A 25947-nucleotide genomic window follows, 5' to 3' on the forward strand; every position below is an offset into this window, starting at 1 on the left:
ACAGCAAAGTATCAGGCAGCTGAATGATTCTACACAGTGGTTTCCCAAAGATACATTCTTCTAAGTGCTAAAGTAGAGTAGTGGGTGAGGAAGGGTGGTAGGAGAAGATTATGTGTTAGTTGAACTCCCATCAGAGCTTTTTAATGGCCTTCTTCAACTATTGGTAAGGGAAGACTTGACTTAAAGAACTCTTCAATCTATAGGTACAGCCCAAAATTTACCTTCCTGAGAAGTAATAGTTTTGTTGCCATTTTTTTCAAAACTGTTAGTCACTTTATTTGCTCTAGTGAGTCTGAATGAGACTATTATTTTTTCAAGAAAAGTTCAGTTTGGGCACTAAATGAGTCAGCGATTCAAAGGCTGATATTTGCAAAGGACCTAAGGGAGTTGGGCACTGAACTCATTTTGACAATCCCCATCCTGAAGCCATAGAATCATAGAATGTCAGGATTGGAAGAGATCTCAGGAGGTCATCTAGTCCAGTCCTCTGCTCAAAGCAGGACCAATGCCAATTAAATCATCCCAGCCAGGGCTTTGTCAAGCCAGGCCTTAAAAACCTTTAAGGATGGAGATTCCACCACCTCCCTAGGTAACTCATGGCAGTGGTTCACCACCCTCCTAGTGAAATAGTGTTTCCTAATATCCAACCTCAACCTCCTGCACTGCAACTTGAGACCATTGCTTCTTGTTCCGTCATCTGCCACCACTGAGAACAGCTGAGCTCCGTCCTCTTTGGAACCTTGCTTCAGGTAGTTGAAGGCTGCTATTAAATTCACACTTCTCTTCTGCAGACTAAATAAACCCAGTTCCCTCAGCCTCTCTTTGTAAGTCATGTGCCCCAGCCCCCTAAAAGAAGTCAGTGATCTGAAGTCAGTGTAAATTGAGAGAATTCAGGGCCAAGGTATTAAAAGGACAGTATTTAGAGGCTTAATTCTCTTTGATTTCTGTGGGAGTTAGGTGCCTTTTAAGTATCTGGCCCTCAGCCATTCTCAAGAGACTCATTTAATTCCCTGGAGGATCAGGACCGTGGATGGATGACCTTGGGGTGTGGTTTATATCTATAGTCCAGTCTTACCCTCATGAAATCTATGGCAAAAAACCTGTTAAACTTCAGTGTACCTCAGCGTGGATCAGGCCCTGCATTGCCTGGCATTCTTGTCCTCTGATGGAAAAATGCCATGAATTTCTAAACTACTGAATTCCTTTCCTGTTTGTTTCATGCCTACTTGATTTTTAATGAAGAGTAAAATTAATAAACCGTTCTGATTAAATCTGTAGATGGAAAGGAAACCAAACATTTGTTGAATAATCACCTTCCCTAGAATAGTCACTGCAGCAGAACTTGCCCTGCAGTGATATTTTGGATAGACAGTGCAATTGCCCTTCACTCTACCCTGCAGGTAACATCCTGTAAACACGATGTTACAAACTACATGCTGTTGCGGGGGGGAGGAGGAGAAGGGGTGATGATCATTTTCAGTACATTAGGAACTATTGTATCATTGCATGTTGCTTAGTAAGCCTGGTATTACATGTGAGTGGTAAGCTGCTTACATGGAAGCAGGATGCACTGTCGTGATCTTTTCTTCGCAGGCCTTTTGAGAGGAAAGGTTCCTCTGAGGTGATGAAGTTAGCTGTTCAACGCACATGAACGTTGACTTTAATAGATTGTCCTTGTACAGATGCTGTGCAATCTAGTCAAATGATCAAAAATGTGCACAGGAGCCAATTTTCTCCTCTCCATTCACCTAGGAGTTTGACTTGGAAATAGGATGGGTGTTTGTGTGTATATATGTTCAAATGATTGCTATGAAAAGGGAAGCCCATTGGTCTTTACTTGCCCCATTTGCAATTACCCAGATGTCATTATCTCCCCCCCCCCTTTTAAAATAGAGAACCTCTAGCACTCTCCTTTTCCCTAGAGTGTTTTCCCTACTTTAACCTGGAAAACTCACTGTGGATTCTTATAACATCTTATATGTTATAAGATTGGAGTCTTTGCTTTACCGGCTGTTCAGTAAATACATTGATGTCTCTTGGATGTGCCCTCAGGCACTGAAACCTGAGGCCTGCCCACATCTTGAGTTCTACTTTCCTGCTTGCAAAGTGCCTCTGGCTAGTAGAGCTGTCGATTTCCCCCCTGCCCCCTCTCTCCTAATAAAAAGATATATATTTTTTCTTAAAAGTCAGAACAGCTGTAACACACCTCAAGTAGCTACAGTTTTGGGAGTTTCAGATAAGGCTAGAGCTTAAAATATGTAGCTGACACCTAAGACTTGAACTAGGACCTTTTGTTTAAAATTTGAGTTTAAAATATCTATCTATCTATCTATCTATCTATCTATCTATCTATCTATCTATCTATCTATCTATCTATCTATCTATCTATCTATCTATCTATCTATCTATCTTAAACTCTTTTCCAGACCTGCCACTGACATTGATACATGGAATGCAGCCATCTGGAAGAAGCCCATGATCTATCAGTGCATGACATAAGAACACAATGAACATATCTGCACTGTAGTTAAAAACCCCACACTGGCCCATGCCAGCTGACTCAGGCTAGCAGGGCTTGGGCGAAGCGGCTACTTAATTGTGGTACAGGCATGGCCTGCAGTCTGGGCTCCTACCCTGCAAAGTGGGAGGACCCTGGGCTGCCCGAGCATTTACAACTGCAATTAAACAGCCCTTTCAGCAGACATGGCCCAGCGGCGAACTTTTAATTGTAGCGTAGACATGGCGTAAGAGTCTACACGGCAATGAAAGACCCATGCATGCCCGTGTCAGCTGACTCAGGCTGAGGGCTATAAAATTTCAGTATAGATGTTTGGAGTCCGGGCTCTGTGACACTACAAGGGGGAAGGGGTCTGACAGCCTGGGCTCCAGCCTGAGCCCAAACATGTCCACTGAAATTTTGAGCCCTGCAGCCCAAGCCCTGTGAGCCTGAGCCAGCTGACATGGGCTCCGAGACTCTGCGCTGTGGGTTTTTTATCGCAGTGTAGACATACTCTGCATGAGCGTCCTGGAAATTGGCCTCCGTGTCTCCTACTGTTTGTGCGTGCGGGGGGAGAACAGAACTTCTTTATGGTGAAATCTCAACTTAGCCAGAACTGGACCAAGTAAATAAAACAAGACCTTCCCTGAACACCTGGGGCAACCGTCTGGTTTAAGCAATCTCCTTAATCTCCATGCAGTTTCTAGTGCAATTGGGTATGACCTTTTCCTTAAAAAGCATCTCTAGGTGAGTGATCTTTTGCAGGATCTCTCTTGGGTGGTCACAGAATACAGGTTGCATTGCAGTTTCTTGGAAGGGCTTTGTGAAGATTTAAATGCTTTCACTGTGTGTAGTTTTGTTATACCATGTAGGTTTTTGCTTTCATTTTTAACCTGGCATGAAGTGCTGTGTTATGTAATCATTTTAAAGAAATGCACCATGTTGTATATGAACTGTACAGTTTAGTTCTTTTCGTAGGCAAGGCTGTATCGGTGCATAATCCAATGTTGTCACCTTTTTGAAACAGTAGTCTTAATACTTAATAGTAGAGTTCTGTTCTTGTTGGGATCTTTTACGTGCTTTATAAACAAACTTCAGAACTCCCTGATTTGCTAAACTCATGGATTGGTAAACTGAGGCACTAAACAAAGTATATTTGCTCACAAAGTCAGTAGTGGAGCTGTGCATAGAACCCATGTCTTGATTTCCGTGTACTTATTTGAACTGTTACAAACGCTTCCAGAATACATGGTTTTTAGGTACTATCATGGGCTGCACTGTTGAAAAGTAATGGTTTTCAGTGTTCCCTTGCCCCGTCTTCCCCTCTTAAATACAAAGTACTGCAGCTTCTAAATATTAGTCAAAACTTGCATTGCAAAATGAGGAGTATACCAACTGTATGAAAGGGCTGTACCCCAGGTAGCATCTGTATTATTAGAACTTCTGTATTTAAGTCAGCATGAACTTGATTTGCTAACTCATTTCCATAAAGCTTTGAAACATACCAGTGTGGTCAAATATCCCTTTCTTTCTTTTATGCTTTCTGGTTATTTGAAGTTGTTTTTCAAATACATGCGACTATTATGTTTCCTTTTTTATTTGTGTGTGTGTGTGTTGTTATAATGAACATAAAAAGGCTTCACATGTACTTGGTGACCCAAAACCACTGTCCCTTAAATAAACATAAAAAAAGTTGCCTTGTGGGCCAACTAGTTCAAATCTCTGCACTAAATATAGCAATGTGAGCCACATTTAGGCTATTTAAGGACTTTGCAGGCTCAGGGCTGATCTGATGACTCCTTTGTTTTAACCTTTGGGTCCATGGCCTTAGTGTAATAAAATGCAAATCTTGAGACTTTGGATGAGGTAGGTGGCTTAGTGGTTGAGATGTCAGGGGTGTGGGGGAGGAAGGAATGCTGCATGTTTGGGGAGAATGTGGTCTAGGTCGCCAGGGGCAACGGGTTGGGTGTTCGCAGCCTGGTTGCTAGAGAAAAAGCATTCCTCACCTTTCCAAAATAAATCTCTTCCAGAACCACAAAAATTTGGCACATGAGGCAAAGTCCCCACAGGACATGAGCTATTGTGGAGGGTAACTGATACCCTGACTGCTTGAAAAAGGGTCTATTCCCAGTCAGCATTTTCATGATTGATTTTTTTCTTCCTTTGGGGAGAAATGTAGGACAACACATGTTGCCCTTCAACCTGCAAAGGAAAATCAACTCTTGTGCTTCTAAAGGAGGTGGGGTGTTATATGTGGTGGTTTTGTGGTGGTTTTGTCTTTAAATAATGTTTCAAAGAAGTATTTTTTCTCTGACTTGTGTTTAGTTAAAACTGAAAGAAATTAACAATACATTTCACCCTTGTGCTGTTTTGCTTTTAACCAGTTGGGATTACAAAGCTTTGCCTGAACATTTTTCTAGTTGGTTTTACTTTTGGGTTTCTGTGCACTACATAGCACAATCTCTCATTGGGGTACAAACACAGCAGAGGAGTGTTTGATCCACCCCAAAATTCCGTTAAATATTTCTATTATATATATTATGTATGATCCTTTTTACAAAAAAATCTAAATTTGGTGCATAATTTACTGCTACCCGGAAACAACTCTTTTAAGTCATGCAATGTGATTTTTAGAATTTTCCAGAAAGTCCATGAATTCAGTGCTTTTGTATAGAGAATAACTCACTTCTGGCCATGCCTCCTTTTAAAAAAAAAAAATTCTTGCTTGCTTGCTCCTTGTAGAAAAACATGCTGAGAAGCAATCTACTTGAATCATTTGCAGTAAGAAAAAATATTTTTTAAAAATCTCTTATTTAAATTCCAGAAAAGTATATTGCAGTATTTTCTGGAGAAACTTTTCAGAGTCACAAAGCGGAAATCAAAGACTTATACTTAGTTATATACACCTCTACCTCGATATAACGCTGTCCTTGGGAGCCAAAAAATCATACCGCATTATAGCTGAAACCTCGTTATATCGAACTTGCTTTGATCCACTGGAGTATGCAGCCCTTCCACCCTGGGGCACAGCTTTACTTTGTTATGTCTGAATTCGTGTTATATTGGGTTGCGTTATATCGAGGTAGAGGTGTATTGAGTGAGTTGAGAGGTAAGGAGCGGGAAGGAGGGATGGGAGGTGACACTTCTTCTTTGCAAATAATTTGTTTCTTTTGTCATAATCCCAAATGGTGCATCTTTACCTCTACCTAAATATATTATCCCTTTTGTGTCCACTGGACATGTGTGGTGATAATGATAATATTAGTTATTTCTTCCATAACTTCTGTGACTTATCGGTTGCTTTGTCTTCATACTTTTCTTTTTCACTGAGGTTCCTCATCCTTCCCTTGAGTGATAGGTTTGTGTGTTTTTTTTGCTTGTATATTATGAAGGAATTTGTGGTGGTGGAGGGGGAGGGAAGGGTATAGGCTTCCCCTGAGTGATTTGGATTAGACATTGGTAGTCTGCTGTCAAATAACAAGTGTATGGAGATAGTTAACCATTGTGTGAGGATTTTGGGGGAAGCAAAGCCTTTGTCTTTTACTTTTCTAATGGACAATTGAGACATTCAGCTTATGTTTGAAAGGAAAGTGGGTGCGACTGGGTTTGCTGGCCTCATGGGCTAATGCTGTGGAAGGAGCAAATAGAGGGAATGATTATTGGTAGGGAAAACAAGTGGTGCTGAATCCTGGGAGGGAATGTTTATTTCCCTGCTCTCTAGGAGGGATTTGGAAAGAGCTGTAATCCAGGGTTAGCAGTAATTTGTTACAGCAAGATGATACTTGAGTGGCAGGAGGATTCTGGCTGAGGCAGCAAGAGTTTTAATCGGAGGAGTAGTTCCTCTCCTAGAAGGTCATTCTGACAAAAAATTGCCCCCACCCCACAAGTTTGTTACTCAACCAGCAAAATTAACCAAGGGGGCTCTTGACCTTTTTTGTATTTTTCTAAGACATCTACCCAGAATTTGACTTAAATCATTACAATGAGGAATAGGCACAAGGATGGGAATGCAGTTGAAAGTTTTCCAGTGGTGTTTAAAAAAAAAAAAATCCCAACACTCTTCCTAACCTCTCCTGTGAGATTGGAATGGTTTTGGTTTTATTATTACCTTGGGGATGTTTTTTGCAAAGTCTTATGATTACATTTTCTATGTTTAAAACTTTTTTTCTTTTGGCTTGGTTTAAAAAAAAACAAACGACAAGTTTCTGACCCTGGAGAAGGAGAGAATTTTGCAAGTTCTTGGTTTTCATGACAGTCTGAAATCCTTGGAGCCACATATTCTGAAGTAACCCCTTGTCACAGTGAAGACCCAATCACACATAGAAACCACAAGGGAGGCGACAGGAAATTCAGTATGAAATTTGCTGGGTTTACTACAGAGTGGCTCCCAGCAGTTCACCCAGAATTGCTACATCAACAGGAATTTTTGTGGTAGTGATACAAGTCATCATGAGTTTCACTTACCCAACAATAGGAGAAAATGAGACTTTGTCAGTAAAAACACCCATAGATGACATTTACCATAACATGCAAACAAAAAAACCTCTTCTGCAGCACCTTTCATCCCAAAGAGTTCAATGCAAACATAATACCAATCTGTGGTATGTAAGTATTTACACCTACATTACAGATACGAAAACTGAAATGAAAGTATATCTCAAATTCCAAGAGTCCCACTCAGGATTAAAGTCCTATTGCGTGGACATTGTATAAATCCACATAAAGAAGTAATCCTTGTCCTGGATGTCTTACAGTCACTACTCTCACTGCCTTCAGATAAAGTTATAGGTGCATAGCATTTCAGAAATTAGACGAAGGGGTTCAAACTGGTCTCTCAAAAATCCAGGCTTCCAAAATCAAGTGGCTAGCTTGGAAGATGTTGGTGTATGTGGTTTGAGTAAGGCCACACAATGAGTCCTTTGCAGAGACCGGAGTAGAGCTCAGGAGTTACACCATGGCCATACTGATTAAAGTTATGACATGCCGTGGTTGGAAGCACATTGCAAAGTGAACCTGAAGCAAGAGGTTCCCTATATTGATCAACCCCTTCTGCTTCTCCCACACGAGAGCAGGCAGAGCTAAGATTTCCCCACAAATAGGCAACGTGTGGGAGAGAAGGTTGGACGAATGCCTATTTTTGGTTATGGTTCCAAGTGTGGGTATTAGGGCTGGAAAATCTAGTCAGGAATACACTGGTATACATAAGAATGGCCATACTGGGTCAGACCAAAGGTCCATCTAGCCTAGTATCTTGTCTGCCGACAGTGGCCAATGCCAGGTGCCCCAGAAGGAGTGAACCTAACAGGTAATGATCAAGAGATCTCTCTCCTGCCATCCATCTCCACTCTCTGACAAACAGAGGCTATGGACACCATTCCTTACCCATCCTGGCTAATAGCCATTTATAGACTATTTATCTGTGTAGACAAAGATTAATGTTGGTATATAAACCTCATGGGAAATAACTCTCCTGCAGCCAAGCCCTCTGTGGGCCTCCTAATCGTTGCAAATGTCTTCATTAGTAGAAACCAAAAGCAGTTTCTTTAATGCATGTTTGGATGGTCCACGCTGTGGTGTCGTGTGTTCTACAGAGTTAAAGCAGAACTACATTAGATTGATCTTCCAGTAGAGGGCTTTGAATGTGGGTCAAAAATGGTGGTTGCAGAGCCTGAAATTGGGCTACCTACTTTTAAAAAGCTATCCGCTCCTTAACATAATTTGAAAGTTCTAATAATGTGGTCAGAGCTTCTCTTTCATCAAAGGTAGTTCAGGTCATCGATGTGGTAAGTCCCACTAACCTGCCCTCAGCACCTTTTTTAAACGGAGAGGAAGGAATGTAGATTTTATGAACCATAAAACCAATTCTTGGTTTTCATGCAAACATTAGTAACAAAACCTCTGTCGCTTTTATATTTCTTTCTTTTGGGAGATTGACAAAGAGAGAGAGCGAGAGAGAGAAAGGAATTTTGGGTTTGTGCATTACATCGTTCAATAAATCTCATGTTGATTGTTGTGCTCATTCAAAACATCCCTATCTACAAATAGAGCGAATCTGCTGAAATTTCACTCCTTCCACTCTGTTCTTTCTGTAATGAACACTTCATGCTTCTTTGGAACACATCATGGTGCAGAGAAATTCTTCTAAAATAATATGTATATGACTACATTTTTTGTATGTTTGTTTTTTAAAATAAATACAAAGCTCAATGTTTTACGGTCACTGAATTTTTTCTGTCTTCCATGATTATTTTATAGTTCAGTAAGTCACTGATATCCAAAATACACTACTAAGTTCTACAACATGACATGTGGCAGGTTTCAAATTAAAATTAAAATTAGTGGAACAAAGTTGAGTGAGTTAATATCTTTTATTGAACCAGCTTCTGTTGCTGAGAGAGACAAGAGCTCTGGGTGGCTTGAAAGCTTGTCTCTCCACCAGCAGAAGTTGGTTCAATAAAAGATATTACCACACCTACCTTGTGTCTCTAATATACTGGGACCGACATGGCTACAATACGCTGCATACAAGAAATAAAATTAGTGACACTCTCCCAAGATCCACCCACAAACGAAGCTCCCCTTGCTTGCTAAGGAGAAGAGAGACTGTACAAATCTTCATACTCCAATCATTTCGCAGTGCCTAGATTCTTTGGTAATAAGGTGCTTTGAAAACACCTGTGGACAGACAGACTGACAGAGTATTTCACAGCATTGGGAATATACGTAGAATTAAATGGCTCTCTAGAGTTGCTCTGAGAGGCTGAATGAATTGCAGAAAGTGTTACTGTACTTCCACATCACATGAGTGTTATTCCTTCGATGATTTTTCTACGAAATTAGTTCTTGCAGGGTAGTTGGCCTCACTCTTGTTTCTGGAGGCCAAGTATTTACATCAGAAATCCCACCATGCTAAATGACAACCTTGTTGCTCTCTGTAGACAGTGATTGGGCTCGCTGAATTACCCATTCACCCAAGGTCTTTTGTACACTAGCAAAAATTGGTCCTGTGATCTGCTCACCTAGCATGCCCCCTTTCTCCTCTCCATGATGTAATTTAACTGGCACAAGTGTTTATTGTAGACGAGGTCAGCATTTGAGTCCTTTCCACACTAGCATTACTACCAGTGTTACCATTGTTGGAGCTGCACTTGTGAATTACAGGTCTAGTTTTTGCCACTGTAGACAAAGCCATAGAGGTGACTCCCTAGGTCAGGGTTAAGAAACTGTGGCAGTTTGTGCAAGATCCTACCCCTTCCCTTCACAGGTGCTGGCCATGAAGTATCTCTTCTGTGGACACATTCTGTCTCCATGGTTATTAATTCAGCACCTTCCCTGAGCATTACATTCACATAATGTTTTAATTTTGTTCATGGATGCTTTATTTCAATAATATCAATCATTGCATTGTAATAGTGGTTTTCAACCTTTCTTCATTTGCTAAAAAATTTCAAATGGAGGTGTGGCCTCTTTGGAAATCTTAGACATAGTCTGTGGTCCTCCAGGGCTCCGCAGACCACACATTGAAAACCACTGTTCTATCGTAACGACAACCTTTTGCGGACCTCTCCCCCTCCAGGCATAGTCTGCGGACTCCCAGGTTCAAAACCACTGCTTTATAACAACACCTTTCGGTCTAACTTCTGTATGAGCTAATTCTTTAGGTTTATAGATTCAAAGGCCAGAAAGGACCATTGTGATCACCTCATCTGATCTCCTGTACAACACAGGCCATCGAACTTCCCTATAACAGTTCTGGACTAGAGCATATTTAAAAAAAAAAAATCCAATATTGATTTTAAAAATTGCCAGTGATGGAGAATCCATCATGACCCTTGATAAATTGTTCCAGTGGTTAATTACCCTCACTGCTAAAAATATATAGCTCATTTTCAGTCTGAAATTGTCTAGATTTAGCTTCCAGTCATTTAGGTTATACATTTATCTGTTAGATTTGAATTAAATATATTAAATATTAGTTCCCCGTGTGGGTAGTTACACACTGAGCTCCTTGAGTCTATCACTATCAGACATGTTTTCTAATCTTTAATCATTCTCATGGCTCTTCTCTGAGCCCTCTCCAACTTATCAACATCCTTCTTCAATATGGACTCTAGAACTGGACACAGTATTTCAGCAGTGGTCACACCAGTGCCAAATACAGAAGTAAAATGACCTCCCTACTCTTGCTCAAGATTCCCCTGTTATGTATCCTAGGGTCTCATTAGGATTGTTATTAGCTTTTAAAAATAGGCTACTTTGCCATAGAAGCACAGAGTTTTTTCAGGCTGTTTCTGCCCTATGCATTGCAGTGTGAGTATGCCCATGACTAGATATGAGGATCAATAAGATGCAGTGATACCAAACTGGGGCTATTGGAGCGTGTTTTTTCACAGATGTGTGTAAGAAAAGCCACATACAAAGCACTGATATAGCAGACCAGCTGGGAAGTGGTGCTGTTTAGTGGTTATAATGGGAGAAAGGGCGTCAGGTTTTATTCCTGTCTCTGACACTGGCTCTGTGACTTTGCTTAGATCACTTTTGCTCAAGTCTGATGTTTGGAGGTGAGGTTGACCCCAACAGGCACTGCCGGGACTAGGCTCCTCTGGCAATCGGGGCACTTTCGTCTGCCTTATTTCATTCTAAAATGGGAACAGTATTTACCTGTCTCACAAGATTCTTGGAGGTCTTGGTAAGATCCTTTTGATAAGAGTACTTGCTGCACGTGCCCGGTTATCGTTTAATCCTGTTTTCAGGCATCTCTGTTTCAGACCAGACTGAGCTATTTAATGGGTAAGTTTTAATACTCCAAGTTACAAAGGACCCTCGAAGAGCTGTTTTATCATTTCAGTGAAGTTAACGCTGGCAAGAAATACTGAAATGGGCAACTTTAGGTCCCCTGCTTTGGGAACTCGTTTAGTATTGGAAAGGAAAAAGGAGGAGGGGAATTCCAACCCACAGGTGTTTTGCTTAGGTGTAGCTTCAGTATCTATTCCACGATGCACTGCTCTGCTACCATGACAAGTGACTGTTTGGGAATTAAGGACAGAAGCTTTGCTCGGGTGTGTGTGTGTATGTGTGTTCATGAGCGTGTGTTATTTGTCAGTTCAGCAATATCATTATATTATCTGAACAACTTTTTGTATGTTGAATTAGCCTTGAATTTACATCTTCATTGAATATTGCAGTGCCTTGTTTATCTCAGTCCCCCCACCCATATACTTACTTTACAAAGGAGATTTTTACAACGCTTTATTTTATTGCCGGTTCTCTTGTAAAATTTATTCTAGGCTATTTATTATTATGTGATTATTACCCAAGTATCATTATTTTAAAATGATTTTATTTTTAAAATGGTTATGGTAGTTGGTAGAAGGTTCCTAACTAGAGAAGAAAGATGTGAAGGACATAGAAATGTATTTTTGTGTTCGGGACTCAATCCTTCATCCCTTGACTGCGGTGGGAATTTTTGGTGTGGAAAGACTCAGGTCCTTTGGGAAGCAGGATCAGGCCCTTTATGATCAATTATTATTATTTACTAGATTTCCTATGAATTTTACAGTAAATTGTATATTGTTTGGTAAAGGTGATTTGTCATAGTATTGTGAGGGGAGGGGCATTTTGGGGGAAACCTAAAACTCTCCATTGATCCCCCATCAATTTAATTACTTTGTAATAGATTAAAAATTGTCTTATTGGTGCCTGGGTAGAGAGAGAACCAGAATAATAATACTTGATTAAATATTGGAGCAGAAACTGAACGGGATTTTGTTACTGACTTAAATGGGAGCAGGAATTGGCTGCAAACTTTGCTTCTTGTGTGTTAAGTACCTGTCACTTTCTGGCATCTCATTGCATTTCCACATAACGCAGCAATTACCTGGCTGAGCTCTTCGGCTTTGTTTGTTGTCTTCTTTCTTGGTTTTCCTCTGTATGGTCTCCAGAAATGTTGCTGTCACTGTAGTATGGACACTTTTTGATCCTCACTATCATTATGGTTGTAATACTGACTGAAAGCTGAAAGCCCCTGAATAATGTTGGCAGCTAGATATCAGAGATGGGCCTGAGCTGCAAAGTTTGAATCCAGGGTTGAACTTCCACAAGATTCAGCAGTGTTTGTTGCTGCCAAAAGGAGAGGCTAATGGCAAAGGTTAGATCTGGGTATTTGGATTAGGGGTGTTTTGACATGGGCTGTGTGTCAAGGTCCATGAAGGACTTTTAGAAGGAAGGAAAATTGTGTAGGTGGGGATTTGGGCTGGCAGTTAGAGTAAGTGAAACTGTGAGTTAGGGTTTCTGGCTTCTCTAGGATTCCGAATTCCACCATGGATTCAGTTAGGAACCTTGGACATGTATAATATAATATGGAGATATACCTATCTCATAGAGCTGGAAGGGACCCTGAACGGCCATCAAGTCCAGCCCCCTGCCTTCACTAGCAGGATCAAGTACTGATATTGCCCCACATCTCTAAATGGCTCTTTCAAGGATTGAACTCACAACCCTGGGTTTAGCAGGCCAATGCTCAAACCACAGAGCTATCCCTCCCCCCTTGTAGAATATGTACCAGCCTCTCAGAACCTGGGATGCATAGCCTCGTCTCCTCTAAAAAAAACACACTGGGTTTTTTTTGTTCTGGGGCAGCACTCACTAGTGCCTACTAGTGGTGGAAACGGTACTGCAGCTGTGTGGAATACTTATTCCTCTAGTGGAACTGTACTGCTGCAGAAAAACATATTATCACAGCATTGGATGGGTGCGTTCTAATGAACATTCCTAAGTTTGAATATTGGGGGTGAGGGGTATTGGGAGGCAGTTACCAATAGATACCATATTTCATGTTCCCAAAAGAGGCGATTGCTGAGGGGAAGGGAAGGTGGCGGGTAGGGCCACTCCTAGGGGGTGCGGGGCCTGGGACATAGGTGCTGAGTTTCTATCTGCCAAGGGGTGCTCTCCCTGGCTCCGCCAGGCCACACCCGCACTCTACTGCTTCCCCCAAGGCTCCACCCTGCCCCACCTCTTCCCACCCCTGCTCCACCTTGCCTCTTCCCACCCCACCTCTTCGCCACCCAGTTCTGCCCTCTCCCCGAGTGCGCTGTGCCCTGGCTCATCTCTCCCACATTCCCCACACCTCCAGGCACTGCGAAATAGCTAATCGGCAGTAGGCTCTGGGAGGGAGGGGGAGGTGCTGATTAGTGGGGCCCGCCAGTGGGCAGTAGGCAATGGCGGGAGGGGAAGGTTGGCGGGGAGTGCAGAGCCCCCCGAAGTGTGGTGCCTGGGGCTGTCACCCTGATTCCCCATACCCCAGGCATGGCTCTGGTCGGGCGGGGGGAAGGTACAGCTCTCAGGCTGCCCAGCTCTGAAGGAAGCGCTGCTACCAGCAGCAGCGCAGAAATAAGGGTGGCAATACCATACCGTGCCATTCTTTCTTCTGCACTGTTGCTGGTGGTAGTGCTGCCTTCAGAGCTGGGCGGCAGACCAGCAGCCGCTGCTCTCCAGCTGCCCAGCTCAAAATCACAGATGTTTGTTCAGATTTCAGACATCTGCCTGGACAGAGATCGGAGGACCAAAAAAGAGGTCATGTCTGGGGAAACCTGGACATATAGTAAACAGATAGCGTTTTGTTTTTCAAAACAAAGTCCTGGAAGAGCAGTCCCATTTAGCAGGTTGTTAATATTGCCACTGGAGACCCTAGGCAGGTGGCTTTGGTTGGGTTCCATGGTATACCAGACCTTCAGAATGCCAACTGAAGTAGCAAGGTGACTTCTTATAAGATTAAAGATTTTTCTTTTTTGCACCTCTTTTACAGAAATAAATCTGGGCTGTTTGAGATATTTGCCTTTCCCCTTGTGCTGACAATTTTAACAGCCTTTTAAACAGCTTTGGTTTCTCTCAAGTACGCTAGCCTCATATGTATTTTAATCTTTGTGCGGAGGCCTGCATCATAACAATTATTTTGCATAGGTTCTCTTGCTTGAAATTTTTTTTTTTTAAAACACACTAATGATCCACAATTAGATCATTTTATTAAACAGAGAATAAAATACTTATGCCAAGACTGCGTTACTTAAAAAATTTTATTTTAACAGTTTGCTTGGAAATAATTTGCACAGGTTTGTTTGAGTTAATTGGCTGGAAAGTTGAGTGTTTGTATAGGCAATTCATAATTTCCACACCGAGGCAGACAAGTGGGAGGGGAGTGTGTATGTGTGTCTAGTGTCGTACAGGGAGAGCGAGAGTGTTAATTCTGGACTACTGATGGTGGGAATTTCCCTCCTCTTTGCCCCCCTCCTAGGAATGTAAAACCACTGTCAGAATGCTGGGAAAGTCAGGCTTGAATTTTTGTAGTCCCCTTGCAAATTAGAGGAACTGCCTGAGTCAAATCGGCATTTAGGACCGAAAGAATAGGATTTCCTGCTATTTAGTTGCTCAAGGAAGGAAAGGATTTACCTCCTGGCTGTAATAGGACCTAATTTTCTACTTTTAATAAGAATAACTGCACATTGCAGCAGAAGTAAACCTGTGAAAGCAATCAGTCTCTGCCCCCCTTTCCCCAAAGTTTGCATGTTTGAGCTGTGTTGTAACTCTTCCTCTGCCAAAAGAATCCTCCCTTCTACAGTTTCCAGCCTAATGTATTGTGCACGGGTGGTGGTGGGGGCCACAGCAATTACTTAGCATCTTGTTCCATTGTGAAGGAGAGAGTTGCTGAGGGGTGGTTGCTGCTGTGTAATGCCATAGGACCGCTTGTGCTCCCCCCCCACCCCCAAACCATCTGGATTCAGTTAGCTCTCTCGGCAGTAGGGCTGAGTCTCATTTCCTCCAACCAGTAATATTATATAGGCAGTGATTCTGTTCTGCCCTAACATAATTGAAAATTATGTGTATTGTAGACTCGTAAAAAGCTGGGCTCAGGTAGCCTGTGGAGATTGGATATGGCACACAATGAAGCTTTTATGCAAAGTAAGAATTATAAGCCACTGCATTAATGTCGTATTATAGGCATGGCAGTTCTTGAACGTGGAGTCCTCGAGCCAGGCTTGTCACCTTAAACAAAACTAATATTTCATACTTTTATCAACGGGGCTGGCTTTTTAAAGCCAGCCAATTACACTTTTGTGAGCGTCCCGGCATTGAAGCTGTCAGTTAGTTAGCTTGACACAGTGACTTGCTGAGGCCCTTTGTGATTATCCTCGGGAAGAACATCTTGCCCTTGATGGGGCTGGAATGTAAAACTGGAGGCTTTCCACTGGCTAGAGCTGATGGAAGTTACTTTATTGACCATTGCACACCACTGCTGTCTATGAGGGCTGTTTATTTTCCCCTTGGATACGCGTGTAGCTCCCGCTGGTGGTAATGGAAGCTGCACGTGTGAGTGTGCATGTGTGCAAAAAATAGACCCTTAAGTCTGGAGTTTTCTTTTTGGACTCCGCTTGAATTCACTTCCAACTGTGTCCAGGAAAAGAGGCGGCTTTGGCTACCTCGTGGACTTTGCAATGTGAGATTTCTTGGCATCTCTTTGTTAGGGGTGGGTTGCAGAAGGGTTTTACTGAGATTTAAATGTGTAAAAGCAAAGCAGTTGTAAGTTCCTCCTTGGCTCTTTCTTTCACTTAGCCTGTTCTACCTGGACATTGTGGCAATCACTGTGAAATTACCGACCCTCTTCTAGAGACTGAAAGTGGAGCAGGAAAAATTGAACCTTTCACATAGGGTTGCCAACTTTCTAATCCTTGAAAACCGAACACACTAGCCCTGCCCCTTCCCCGAGGCCCTGCCCCCCGCTCACTACATTCCCCCCCCCTCGGTTGCTCATGGTTCTCCACCCTCACTCACTTTCACTGGGCTGGGGCGGGGGGTTGGGATGCGGGAAGGAGGGAGTGAGGGCTCTAACTGGGGATTTGGGCTCTGGGGTGTGGCCAGAAATGAGGGGTTCAGGATGCAGAAGGGAACTCCGGGCTGGAATTGGGGTCCAGGGGGATGAGGGCTCTGTTTGGGGCTGTGGGGCGGGGCCATGGATGAGGGATTTGGGGTGGGGCTCCAAGCTGAAGTGTGTGACATGTAGTCACCCCACTTTCACATGGAGTTTCTTTGTGAGGGAATTTTGTGCCAGTACAAGGTTCTGCACTGATCACTGGAGACCACAGCCTTTTGTTTAGCCACATAATAGTTAGCATGTAGAAAGGGTCTAATACGAACATCCCCACGCTGCCTGTTCAGGGCATCTGAACGTGCTCTGGGGGAGTGCTGCCTAGTGACAAAAAGATACTCCAGTGTCCAGGCCTGGTCAGTCCTTGACCTATCTGCTAAAACTGTTGACAAACTGAGTTTCTTTGTGGGTTTGTGACTCTTGTAGCAATACTTTAAATCACTTATGACCATCTGATGGCTGTCTGGTGGGCTAGGAAAAATGTCTCACTCCAGTTTCTAATGGCCTAGTGCCCATTTCCTCCAAACCATCAGGATAGCTGGCACGTACTGCCTTTACTGCATGTTAGTAGTGGCAGAACTAACCCCTGCCCTGCAGAAGGGTCATCCAGGTCAGATCTGAGGCACATTGAGAGGTGCTGTGGGGGCCCTTACCTTGTGCTTGTGCCTGTTAAGTGGATGCCCAGCAAACTTCAGACTCTAGGGTGATGAAGCAACGTCTTTCACCAGCTCTTAACATATTTTAAAATGCTGCTGAAAATTTTGGGGAGCTATTACTCATTGCGGTCTGTCAATCCACTTATCATTATTTCTTTCAGTGGAGTGGGGTTGTGACCTTCAGTGTAACACATTATGAAGGAACTGACACGCAGGCCTTTAGTGCCTTGTACTTATTTTTTCATAGACACGTTTATATGGTGATGTTACAATCACCATGTGTACAGTACCTGAAAGTTTTCAAGCCTTAGTAATTATTTGTCCCATATTGCCAACCTCAGATGTTTAAAATCATGACTCAATCTCCCCCCAAAATAATGAGATTGGACTTAAAAAAAATCCTAAAATTATCTTTTCTTTCTTTCTTTTTTCTTTCTTTTTTAAAAAAAATACCACCTTTCTAGGTTCTTTTCATTGCCTTCTGTTTTTTGAATCTCTAGTCTAGGGTACTCTCAGGGCACATTTTCAAGCTTTTGTCCAAAACCAGGATGGGTAGATTCTTACTCTTAAAATAACAATAACAATCATAAAAGCTGAGATTCTCTCATAATCACTTGTCTCCAAGAGCTGGGCCTTTGCCTAAAACTTCAAACATTGGGAAACTTGTGATTAAAATTGTGAGTTGGCAACATTGCTTCTCTGAAATAATTATAGTTTTTGTTAGTTTTTTTAGAAATTCTGGAAGATTATACTCCAATTTGCCAAAATCCCAAATGTGAAGATTAATAAAAACAAATTTTTCTTGGAACTTGAGGAACCAAAAGGGGCACAAAGCAAGTGTTTATTTCTTTGAATTCCAAAGCTTGAAAATATGAGACTCTCCAAGGGTATAGCTATGCTGCAGTAAAAAACCTGGAGCACTGAGTCTCTGACTGTTTGAGTTTCTTGGGCTGGAGCCTGGGCTTCGAGACCCTCCCTGCTCGCAGGGTCTTAGAGCCTGGGCTCCAGCCTGAACCCGAACAGCTGTGCTGCTATTTTTAGCCCTGCATCAGGAGCCCAAGTCAGCTGACTTGGTCCAGGTCTTGTATTGCAGTGTAGACATACCAGGTCTTGTATTACAGTGTAGACATACCTGAAATGATGGGAAATGATAGTGCATCTCTTGTTGATGCTGTGTCTTTGGTCACCTCAGTGCATACAGCCTTGCGCCTACCAGGCCTTTCACGCTAGTAAATGTTGTGTGCACATAAATGAAGGCATTAGTATCCTTCTAAATGCATGGAATCAAATAGATGCAGACACTGGAACGGGTCCAGCACAGAAATAGAGATGGATGTCACCTGTTAGATCAATGAGGGTTCAGTGCAGGAAAGTCCCACTATAAGTATGTCCTCCAGAACTTTGTTCTGTTTGTTTTAAAATGTCACAAGCAATGTGGCTTTCACCATGTCCCTTGAGAAAACTATTCCACAGCCTGATCCTTCCGTCTGGCTGCATATCTCGGAGAACTGCAGGTATATTTCTTCTAGCAGTCTGTTGGGACCAATTTCTGCTCTCTCTCTGGTGCATGTCAGTGATTTAGTAGGAAGACGTGCATGCCCTAGTGCAGAACTTGAAGTCAGTGTCTGCTCCCAGTGAAGTCAGTGCCAAAACTTCATTGCTTCTTAAAGTGTAGTTCAAGTCTGAACAGCGACTAAGTAAAAACAGCACATTCTTACTCAGCACATCTGCTCTTCTGCTAACTTCAGTGACCCACAGAATCAAGGCAGGTGAGAGAGTGAACTGTACTCTATTTCTTCTTGTGTATCATCAACAAGGTTGTTTACGTTTCACTTATAAGGCCAATCAGTTACACCTATGAAAACCCTTTGAAGGAAGTTAGGTTGCAGAGGTGTCATGGAAGGCTAGAGAGACAAGATGGGTGAAGTAATATCTTTTATTGGGCCAACATCTGCTGGTGAGAGAGACAAACTTTTCAGCTACACAGAGCTGCTCTTCTGGTCTGGGAAAGGTGCTCAGGGCTTGTCTACATCAGAAAGTTGCAGCGCTGGTGAGGGAGTTACAGCGCTGCAACTTTGAGAGTGTCCACATCTGCAGGGCATCACCAGCGCTGCAACTCCCTGTTTGCAGCGCTGGCCGTACTCCCGTTTTGTCTCGGGTGTAGAGGATCCAGCGCTGGTGATCCAGCGCTGGTAATCCAATGTAGACAGTTACCAGCGCTTTTCTTGACCTCCGTGGAAGGAGGAAGCCTCTGGTAATCAAGCTGGTTTCCTTTCCCGGTTTGCTCTCTCGGTCCCGGAGCCACCCAGCAAACCGCAGGGAAGGAGACCTGCTTGCTCGGGGTTCCGGGACCAAGAGAGCAAACCGGGAAAGGAAACCAGCTTCGCCGCGGTTTGCTCTCTCGGTCCCGGAGCCAGCCAGCAAACCGCGGGGAAGGAGACCTGCTTGCTCGGGGTTCCGGGACCGAGAGAGCAAACCGGGAACGCCGCGGTTTGCTCTCTCGGTCCCGGAGCCACCCAGCAAACCGCAGGGAAGGAGACCTGCTTGCTCGGGGTTCCGGGACCAAGAGAGCAAACCGGGAAAGGAAACCAGCTTCGCCGCGGTTTGCTCTCTCGGTCCCGGAGCCAGCCAGCAAACCGCGGGGAAGGAGACCTGCTTGCTCGGGGTTCCGGGACCGAGAGAGCAAACCGGGAACGCCGCGGTTTGCTCTCTCGGTCCCGGAGCCAGCCAGCAAACCGCGGGGAAGGAGACCTGCTTGCTCGGGGTTCCGGGACCGAGAGAGCAAACCGGGAACGCCGCGGTTTGCTCTCTCGGTCCCGGAGCCAGCCAGCAAACCGCGGGGAAGGAGACCTGCTTGCTCGGGGTTCCGGGACCGAGAGAGCAAACCGCGGCGAAGCTGGTTTCCTTTCCCGGTTTGCTCTCTCGGTCCCGGAACCCCGAGCAAGCAGGTCTCCTTCCCCGCGGTTTGCTGGCTGGCTCCGGGACCGAGAGAGCAAACCGCGGCGTTCCCGGTTTGCTCTCTCGGTCCCGGAACCCCGAGCAAGCAGGTCTCCTTCCCCGCGGTTTGCTGGCTGGCTCCGGGACCGAGAGAGCAAACCGCGGCGTTCCCGGTTTGCTCTCTCGGTCCCGGAACCCCGAGCAAGCAGGTCTCCTTCCCCGCGGTTTGCTGGCTGGCTCCGGGACCGAGAGAGCAAACCGCGGCGAAGCTGGTTTCCTTTCCCGGTTTGCTCTCTCGGTCCCGGAACCCCCCTTGAAGCCGCCCAACAGCGCTGCAGTGTGGCCACATCTAACACCACTTGCAGCGCTGGTTGCTGTAAGTGTGGCCACTCTGCAGCGCTGGCCCTATACAGCTGTACTAATACAGCTGTAACAACCAGCGCTGCAAAATTTTAGATGTAGACATGGCCTCAGAGTGTCACAGATAAATACAAGGTTGAATAGATAATTCAGCAAAAGTAGTTAGCACGTACACTAAGGGACCATTCAAGGTGAAGTGGCTTTTTAACAACACTGTAAATCACAGGACAGAAAAGGGGGGTTAGTGGGTTACAGATTTATATGATAAGCGATAAATTCAGTGTCTTTATTAAAAGCACATTTTTTAGTGTCTTGCAAAATTATGAATTTGAGCTTCTAGGCTTGTCTTTTAAAAGTATTGTGCAGGTTTTCTATAAGGATTGATAGGTCAGATACAGAGTGATTGCCTTGTGAAAAGTCTTCACCCACAGAGTGGGTGGTTTTGTCTTTTAATCATTTTCCTTTGAGAGTTCAGTTGAGAGCATGATGATTGCCTGGTTTCAACCACTTAGTTCTATTGGAGCATTCAGTGCACTGGGTGATGTACACCACATACTGTGATAGGTGGGTGTAGGAACCATGGATTTTGAAAGATGTGTTGTGGAGGGTGTTGATCGTTGCAGCAGTGGAAATTTGTCTACAGATGTTTGCATCGGTTGTTTTGGCAGGGGCTGGTGCTGCTTTGAGTTGGTGTGGCGCTTGGGGGGTTGTTTGAAGGCCTGCAGAGGGGGTTCAGAAAAGATTTCTTTTAGGTGGGCCCCCCATCAAGTATTGGGTTGTAGTTGTTTGATACTCAAGAAGGAAATAACCCATTTTGACTTACAGACCCCTCTGGTTGAATTTGCAAAGGTAGCACAAAATAAACTTGTAAACTGAGAACATTTGATCTGGAAGCCACTGAGAGAAAATAAACATGGCACCTCACAGTGGTAAACACAGAGTTGCCTTTCAGAGTAGAACTGCATGGTGAGGTTTGTATGGTGCTTTGAAGATACAAAGAGCTATAGAAGTTGATTATTACTATTACTGGCATTTGCTGAATAAATTCTTATTGTGAGATGATCATATGGTGGGATTCAGGAGTGAGTTTGTTTATTTATTTTTTAAAGACTTGACTGTCTACTCTTCTTCCCTTCCTCCCTGCCCCTCTCAGTTTCTCAGCTATTTTATTTCTGTGTGTGTTTTTTCCTCTTCTAGATCTGATTTGTTAATAAACTCATTCGAGATAACATTGTCTTTGCATTTTGCTTTATTTCCTTATTCTGCTGTTTGAAAATGCTGATGTATGAAAATGTTAGTGCTCTGCACCAGTTTTGTTTCACATAACCATACAAAGGTACCTGCCGTCTCTTTGTTTTTCGTTTCGGATCCTTGCATATGTTTTAAGTTATATCTTTTTTGCCCACGTTAGCTAGGATTTGTTGTTTTATTTTGTCTTTCTTTTCTGAACTCATTTTTCTTTTCCCATTTTTGTTTCCTCCCATCCAGTATCTCCAGATGAAATGGCCACTGCTTGATGTTCAGGCAGGGAGCCTTCAGAGTAGACAAGCCCTCAAGGATGCTAGGTCTCCATCTCCAGCACACATCGTTGTAAGTAAACTCAGAAGACATTCTTCCTTTGTTGGGGTGGGGGTGGGGGGGAGAATGACATTTGACATTAACAGCATTTGCTTGTCATCCTTTTTCTTTTACTCAACACAGGAAAAAGGGCAAGCCAAACCCAGGTTAAAAGGTGGGGAATGAGCTTTTTATTGCTCAGCAGCACTTCAAAATATTATCCATGGCGTATAAGTTCTTGCTTTTTGGAAAAGTGAAGAAGTTAAGTGCCCCTGAAATTTACACCCGTCAAAAGCATTTTAATTTTATATAAGTCCAAGCCAGCTGCTTTACAATTCTAACTTTCAAGCTGTTGACATGAACACAGGGTTTGGGAGAATATTAAAAAATAAACCACCTCCAAGAAGCATTGTGAATTCTGCATCTGATCTGTAGTCCTTACTTAGACAAATCTTGTGGGGGAGTTAGTCAGGCAGGGCCTTATTCGAATAATGGCTTGTTAGGATCAAGCTAAAAATATTTTAAAATAAACAACAACAAAAATCTTTTGGTTTCTGGTGCGTCTTCCCTTAGTATAAACACTGAATGTCAGCAAATGGTATGTTTACAATTCATCTCAAGAAAAATCCAGTTCCATTACTGAATTCTGCTATTGGAGTCAAATTGCTGCCCATACAGTAAAAGTGATGGTAAAGTTACAGTGTGAAAGCCGCATGTGAGTATGTGTTTAAACAATGTCCAAAAAGTTTTTAAAAGAAATGACTTATTTGTATACTGCACCATGCATCTACGACTGCCCAAACTCATTCTCATTCACATTCACCTATATCTGTTTTTTAATGCAATTTTTAGCTAATGAGCCCATCGGTTCTGAATGTTGAGCTGATAAATTAACCTCTTGAGAAGATGACTCACGGCTTGTTAGAATATTTCTTTCAATATATTTTATCATCAGATCTCATGTTTTTTACTTTATTTTTTTTATAATTAATGGATACGAAGGTGAAATTATGCAAAAAAGAAACTGCTCATGTATTTTTTATATAGGATCTAAAGCTGATATAGTTGAGAGATTACATCAGACACTTGAAAGATACTAATTTTCTTTTTATAAAAAAATGAAAATAACTTAGGAATTTCTGTTTTTAAAAATATTTGTGTCTCTTCAGCCTGAAAAATCCCAGACCTTTTGTTAGGAGTGTCTTAAATAGTTTTGATAAAATGTTTTAGTAGCTCTTCGAATTATAGTTTTAAAAACCGACCTGAATAAGGCAGAGCGAAATGTAGACGGCATTGATATTTAAATGGTCAATACCAAATGTTAGTGATTCACTTTTTAAAAGATTTTATTTTTCCTTCCTGTTTTTTGTGCTGTTGCCGCTAGCTCTTTTATCTGGTCTACAGACAAATTCCTAGCCTTCTTCCCGTCTCCCTCCCGCCAGCCTATCACCTATTTTGTAATGGTGAATAAGCCAACAAGAATCTCTTTTTTTATTTCCTTGTTTATCAGTCCCGTCACCAATGGGATCATCAGAGATGAAAACATTCCTCTGGGAACTGGGTTTGATAACTCATGTGCCCTCTGCTGGCTGGCTGGTTGTCATCCTCTGCCACAGCAAAGCAAACTACAGGGCAACGTGCACATCGCTAGACTTTAATTTTAAATTTTGCTGTGACAGACTTGTTTATCGGCGGAGGAAAGAAAGATTTTAATAGATTCTGGTGGATGATTTTTGCTATTGGATTATAAGCATTGAAGGTAGGTCAAGTGTTGCTTGTAAATAAGTTGTCACCTATTTTTATATATGATTGCAATTTAAATGCTGAATCTAAAAATGCAGATGACGATGGGAGGTGTAATTGAATGTCAGGTTTCACTGAAGTCTGTTAATGTTTAGAAGAATGGGCTCTGCCATTTATAAATAACAATTTTCCTCCCTTCAGACACAGTGTGCCCCTCTTGGGAGAGCTCACAAGCGATTTGCTAGTGTCTCCCTCCCTGCAGCACCCCTGCCCATTTAAATGCTGCTCACCATATGAGTTGACACTTCTTCAAAATGTTTTTATAGATTCTAAATTCTCTTATCCATTTTGGAAACCTTTTTCAGGAAGCCTGAGGTGGAATCTTCTGTGGATTTTGACTGTTTATGGGGCTCTTTAAGAGCTGTTTCACTCTGCGATTCAATAAAAAGTGTACTTACCATAGCAACCACTTAGGCCGTGAGGAACATATACTACCTCTGAGATGGAGACCACCTTCTAAAAGAGCCACAGCTGGCATTTGTAATGTGATCTTTTGTGTTACTTACTATGTTCTGGGGGAAAGAGGTGGCGGGGGGAAGAAATGTGTTTTGATGGAACAAAGTTTGTGCAAGGTTTAATGTTTTTCATTTTTAAACGCCCTCTCCACCCCTACTCCAAAAAGAAAGCTCTGCCTTGCTACGTAAAAATGCTGTTTTCCTTCCCATGTCCCTCCCCCTCCCCTGCACTTTCCTTCACTCCAATTCCTGCTCCTGCCAGTAGATAAAGAACAGGGTTTTTTGTAAATGAAGGCCTTGTGGCTGGTGACATACCAGGGGAGGTGGTGATGGCAGAAAGAGGGCTAAATAAATGCAGATGCCAACTGGACTGGGATGTGTCAGGTTTCTTCAGTGCCACCATTTGTTGATGTACAGCACGCCAGGGAGCGTTGCTAGTTTCTCTAATAACGATCTGCACAGAGTTGTGCTATGAAAAATAGATGTGTATATAAACACACATACTTCTGTCTTGTACGCATGCCATGTACATGTGCTGATTTTTCTCTTGAAATCCTTTGTGCTGCCTCAAAGATCTGTAATGAAAGGATGGACATCTGCAAATCGCTTCTTATGTTTCATGTATTTCTGAAATCAAGATTTGGGCTAATCTTATTGCTGGATTACAAAGAGAGGAAAGGACTGTTTTAAGAGTGCTTTCTTATGAATGCTTGGCCACAAGTCACACAACTCCTACTTCGGGCTACGTGCTTTACACCCTGCTTAGGTGAAATGCCCATTGGCTTCAGTGGGAGTTCTGCTTAAGGGCTGCATTCTAATGATTACCATGGTGGTACTTATTTGTCTTCCTCTTTTTCAGGTTAGTTTAAGCACATGAAGTTAAGGCTACAAAAATTGAAGCAAAAGACCAGCATGAATAATTTGGTTGGATTACCTCCAATGCTGAGGGCTGGGTTAATAACTGCTTTATATGGTGCTTTAGGGGGTCTCCAAAGCCTCTGAGAATGTCAGCTAGAAAGGGGTTCTCAGGACAAATTTTTTTGGTGGTCTCAGAGTGCGGCCACCAATGCTTGCGGGTGACCGCTCTCAAACTTTCCCCTAAAATACTTAATGAGCTTTAGGAAAAACAAATAATTATGCACATATACACATTGAAATCATTATAATTTATTTATGGTTAGCTAGTAAATTTGTTGTGAAAAGTGATATTAATAAACATGCAAGTGTCACTTTTCACAGCAGACTGACTCAGCCCTGTCAAGCCAGGGGACAAATTAAGCCCCTGGATGGGGGAGGCAGTGGGGGCCAGGGGCAGCGGGGGCCAGGGGCAATAGGGGTTGGGGGGGTCTGGGTGACGAAGCGGGGGGCTGGAGCCTAAAGCTCCACAGCCAGAGCTTGGCGCCTGCCACCGCACAGCCGGAGTCCAGAGCTGGAGCCCGAAGCCCTCGGCCAGAACATGCTACTCCACCACCCCAGAGCTGAGGCCCAAAGCCTGAGCCAAACTGCCCCAGGAAGGTGGGAAATACACTAGCTAATTTCTCCTCCAGCATTGTACCCCAGATGTCTGCAGAGGGAGGGCAGAGCCCAATCCCTGCTGGTGGTCCCAGCAATCAACACCAAGGCAGTGCATCCAGGAGCCCGGGGGGGCACCCCATCACAGCCCAGGAGGCTGTGGCCACAAAAAAAACCCTGGTGGTCGCATGCAAGAAACACTGAGGGAGATACTCTGTGTGTGTGTTTAGTATGCTTTAGAAGGTACAGCAA

General features: G+C 43.2%; 1 protein-coding gene across 34 annotated transcripts in view; it reads left to right on the plus strand.

Annotated features, from left to right (window-relative positions):
• Positions 1–25947, plus strand: part of TCF7L2 (transcription factor 7 like 2) — a 202709-nt gene that overhangs the window by 57609 nt on the left and 119153 nt on the right. For all 34 annotated transcript variants that reach the window (XM_030568576.1, XM_030568560.1, XM_030568583.1 and 31 more), the window contains exon 4: positions 21857–21958. In XM_030568576.1, coding sequence (XP_030424436.1) covers positions 21857–21958 — 102 coding nt within the window. The remainder of the gene's footprint in view (positions 1–21856; positions 21959–25947) is intronic.

Source organism: Gopherus evgoodei, chromosome 7 (assembly GCF_007399415.2).
Source record: "Gopherus evgoodei ecotype Sinaloan lineage chromosome 7, rGopEvg1_v1.p, whole genome shotgun sequence".
NCBI classification, from domain to species: Eukaryota; Metazoa; Chordata; order Testudines; family Testudinidae; genus Gopherus; species Gopherus evgoodei.